This window comes from Octopus bimaculoides, chromosome 9, assembly GCF_001194135.2.
Source record: "Octopus bimaculoides isolate UCB-OBI-ISO-001 chromosome 9, ASM119413v2, whole genome shotgun sequence".
In the NCBI taxonomy this organism is placed as follows: Eukaryota; Metazoa; Mollusca; class Cephalopoda; order Octopoda; family Octopodidae; genus Octopus; species Octopus bimaculoides.
The window spans coordinates 64,731,645-64,736,400 of record NC_068989.1 but is presented as its reverse complement, the minus strand read 5'-3'; the positions used below and the strand labels follow the sequence as shown (position 1 = coordinate 64,736,400).

The 4,756-nt window shown below is 33.9% G+C and overlaps 1 protein-coding gene across 9 annotated transcripts in view; it reads left to right on the top strand.

Annotated features, from left to right (window-relative positions):
• LOC106879147 (potassium voltage-gated channel subfamily H member 7) overlaps window positions 1–4,756 on the top strand; it is a 703,964-nt gene that overhangs the window by 610,619 nt on the left and 88,589 nt on the right. For all 9 annotated transcript variants that reach the window (XM_052970717.1, XM_052970723.1, XM_052970716.1 and 6 more), the window contains one exon: window positions 193–292. In XM_052970717.1, coding sequence (XP_052826677.1) covers window positions 193–292 — 100 coding nt within the window. The remainder of the gene's footprint in view (window positions 1–192; window positions 293–4,756) is intronic.

Sequence of the window (4,756 nt, the reverse complement as noted above, 5' to 3'; positions counted from 1 at the left end):
ATATATATATATATATATATATACATATATATTAATCATTTATTTTTAACAGATGAAAACAGAGCCAAGAGGACAGTTTTTCGTGATTTCTATGTGATGACATTTATGCAATTTCTCTTTCCGCCAGAATTTGATTGCTTTTTACTTTACTGTAACCAAGCAATCATTTTTTTTATGTTCTTTCTGTTGTAGGTTTTAAAAGGCTTCCCTGAATGTTTACAAGCGGATATTTGCCTGCACTTGAACAGAAATCTTCTCAATAATGCAGCGGCCTTTAAAAACGCCAGCGAAGGTAACACAAATGTTTTGATATCATTTCAGACATCATAAACACGAAACGAAATCATTCCGTATTTCTCATATTAGAAATTTGCTGTTTGCTTTAGACAAAGATTTCAATTTTAATATATTAGTATAGCTATTGGTTTAAAACAGACAGAAACTAATTATCATTATCAATTCTGCAGATTGTATAATGTCTGTATATAATAATAGACAATAAAATTGTTTGGTTGGCTGGCTGGTTGGTTGGATGGTTTCTCCGGTCACGCTTACATTAGATAGAGAGAAAGTGAGAAACCAAACGTGAGATACCAAGCTAACATAAGAAGTGTAAGATGTGCGCACACACTAGGCTTGATGGCATATAATGAGTAAAGAAACACTATACACACTGAGAGAGAATAACTCATAGAGGCAGAGGAGATTGAGTAATTGATAGAGGACTTATACAAATGAGAAATAAACAGTTGTTCTCTGTAGACAGAATTCAACAGCGGTTAGTATTTTCAAGTTCGAATCTGCTAGAATATATTAAGAATGAATATGTACGTCATTATTTTCTTTTATTTAATTTTACTTTTAAGATAATTGTTCTTCTTTTGAAAATTATTGTTCATTTCATGATTTTGTATAAGAATCAAGAATTTGATAAAAGTTAAATTATAATTCTTGTGTGTATACCCATATTTTCTCGTATATGACTCATGGCAGCAAAGGCATGCTTTCAAAATTACTTGTCATATGCCGGATAACACTCAAGCGGATATATATAATATATAATATTAGACTTTTAAAAATATTCGGATTTTAGATTTATGATCGAAATGCGATGAAACGGTTGGTGAATATAGGGTAAAGTTTCTGATAAATTTACAGTTATCCTCTCTGAAATATTGATATTGAGAAAAACAAGTATGGAAGCTTTTCATAAAATAAAAGTAGCTTCCGCAATTGTAAGATATATTACATTTTGGTTATAAACAGGTTATTATAGTTCACATATATTTCTAAACTGAAATTAGACTTGTTTTATTTGCTTTTGGCGTCAGATATTTCATCAGCCTCCGTTGCAGCACATCAATTACATTTCTACCACAAGCAATATGGAAATCAGTTGTTATCTTCATATAGATTTGTTATATCAAAATATTGAAATGGTTCAAATAATTGCTTTATACTGTTATTGTATTGGATAAGCATCTAATGCATTATTATTGATCATATGGCAGTTTTTACAACAGTAATTATTGACAATGAACCTGGGAAAAATAAGTGATGATCGAATTGTTTTTATCTGTTTCCGTCTCTGTTCTGATTTAATATTTTTATTCATCTATGTATACATTGATTTTGCAATAATCAACACAACTTTGACGGTCAGGCCAAAGGACAAATAACGAAAAAAAGAAGAAATCAAACAAATTTGGTGTGTACTGTTTGCATGAAGTCACTACCAATTTTAACTCAGACAATCAATCCTCTTTCCTTGTTTAAAGATATTATTGAAAGTGTTTTATTGCATTATTTAGTTGTGTAATTCTGTATATCCGTTCGGATACCGCTGGAACACAGACAATGTTTAAACTAGCTTCACTGAAAATTTCTAAAAATACCTTTTACTTTTTTGTTTCTTTACTTTTGTTTTTTTTTTGCAAATTTCTATAGACTGTTAATTAATGATGCGAATATAAAGATATATGGCTACCGCATCCACCAGTGGCAAAAGCTCATGAAATGAAATAGGATACAGCACAAAATAATGGGTAATAACATCAAAGACTTATAGATCGTATTCAACAATTAGATTGAACAATTAATCTCGTTAACACCTGATTCATGTTTAATGAAATTCCATTCGAAAAATAAGTGATCAGCGGATGTTAATACTCCATTAGAAAACTAATAAGAGTCTTAAGTGTAAAATCTCTATTTCAGAGATTTTTACTCTGACGAATTCTAATAAACTTTAAACAGTTTATCGAAAGCTCGTTGTGATTCTTTACATTGTGCCTCTTGATATGAAACGCTATATCATTAACATCAGAAGAGCCAATTTTCATGAAGTTTTCAAGAATTCTAGAATTGAAAGTAGTTTGAAAACAAGCGACAAGCTATATAATTAAAATAAACGCCGAAGGAATTGAATAATGAGTAAACAGCATTGGCTTCACCTAGACTTTTAATATAGTATACTAATAATATATTTATAAAGGCAATGAGCAGGCAGAATCGTTAGTACACCGGACAAAATGCTTAGCAGTATTTCATTAGTCTTTACGTTCTGATCTGAAATTCTGCCGAGGTCGACTTTGCTTTTCATCCTTCTCGGGGTTGTTGAACCTCAGTATCGATGTAACTGACTAGCTCCCTCCTCCAACAAATTTCAGGCCTTATGCATATAGTAGAAAGGCTGTTAACACTATTTATGCAATGTATTAGAAGTATTGATATATTTAAGGTAGCGAGCTGGCAGAATTGTTAGCAGGCCGGGCAGAATGTTTAGCGGCATTTCGTCCGTCTTTATGTTCTGAGTTCAAATTCCGCTGAGGTTGACTTTACTTTTCATCCTTTCGGGGTCGATAAAATAAGTACCAGTTGAGAACTGGGATCAAAGCAATTATCCTACCCGCCCTTTGAAATTGCTGGCCTTGTACCAAAATTCGAAACCAATATAGTTTAAGACTGCTTAAAGCATAGAGAGTGAATTGGTAGAGGTGAGCAGACTGCTTGGCGGTATTTCGACCAACTCTCTGCGCTTTGAGTTCAAATCCCACCCAGGTCAACTATAATTTTCATTCTTTTGACGCTTATAAAAACTTATCAGTCCATAGAGCTGGACTGCTGGAAGTATTTTCACAGAAACCTTGCGTTATGAATTCGAATCTCGCATGGTCTTCCCGTCAACCTGTTTAACATCACTGCCTGGCACCTTGGGTAACGTCAGCGGATCCCACTCATTTGCGAACATTGGGACCTGGTTCGAGGTTACCTTTCTCCTCTCTGCCACCCATTAGCCCCACAGATCCTGTAATGACTGTCTTTCTCCCTAAATAAAATGCTAAAATTAACACTATTATAAATTTGATACTTTAAAGCAGAGTTGTCAATCGTTCAGACCAAACGCTTCGTCGAAAAGACATGAGTGTTTACTAATTAGTAGACAATAATATTGTTGTTTTTAATTCCATGTAAGCACTGATGTAACAGACCAATGAACAAAGGCATTCTGATCTTCGCCATCTTGTATTGTACCTGCTATGATAAAGAAACACAAAAATTTGTTTGAGATTTTTTACTAAAAAAGTATTTATTTTTATCGTTAACAAAATAAACGTTGTTACTATCAACGACAAACACCAGGATAATTCGAAGCTTATTGTTGTTGAACTACGTATGAATGTTGCTATTGTCATAAGTTTCTTGTTGTTAGCTTGTCATGGTTTGTTGCTGCCGCCACCGCCGTTCATTGTTTTTATGTTGTCACAGCTCTCTGGTCTACTGCTGGTTCACTGCAACTGTATACTGACTGCTGTCTGCCGTCTCCGTCTGCTGCTCAGAAAAATCAGCGCCAAAGATGAAATTGTTATTAGATCCGGTTCCACACTGCGGAATTTGAACTCAGAAACTAAAGACTACGCATTCTATCCGGCGTGCTAGCGATTCTGCCAGCTCGCTGCCTTGGTTTACTTTATTATTAACACAACATAAGGCTGCGACTCAGCAGAATCACTACTGTACCGGAATAAATCTTTAGCAGCATTTCTTCCAACATTACGTTCAGAGTTCGAATGCTGCCGTGGACTATTTTGCCTTTCATCCTCGCGGGGTCGATTAAAGAACTACCTGTTAAAAACTGGGTCAATGTAATCAGCTTACTTCATCCCCCGATATTGTTGGCCGTGTGCCAAAATTTAAAACCAATGTTATTACCACATTTCTCGCAAATATTTAAAAGCGTAGACTGCAAAACTATTAATATTGGACTAATCTTTAAATTTGATACTCATTAATAACCCAAAGTAAAACTTAGTGTACACCTGTACAGATGAACAACGACAGTTTAGAATGGAAAATATGTTTTTTAAGAAAAATAGAACTATATCTTGTAGCTGAGTTTTGAACTTGCTTCTCCAGGTTTTCGATGACAGGAAAAGTGAGAGTAAAGTTTTATATGGGACATAGTTACGAGTGTCTGTATATGTATATATATGTGTCTATGAAGTGTGTGTAATATATTTGTGTGTGTGTGTAATGACTAAGGAAAATAGACTAATAAAGGGGCATATAAGCTCTCGACACAAAAATAGAAGTCTTTACTATCGGCATGGGGGTCAGACCCACATCCCTTTGTTAACGCGACTAAGTGTGTTACGCGACTAAGTATGTATGTATGTATATATATATATATATATACGTATATGTATACGTATATATGTATATACAGATGTATATACAAATATATATATATATATAT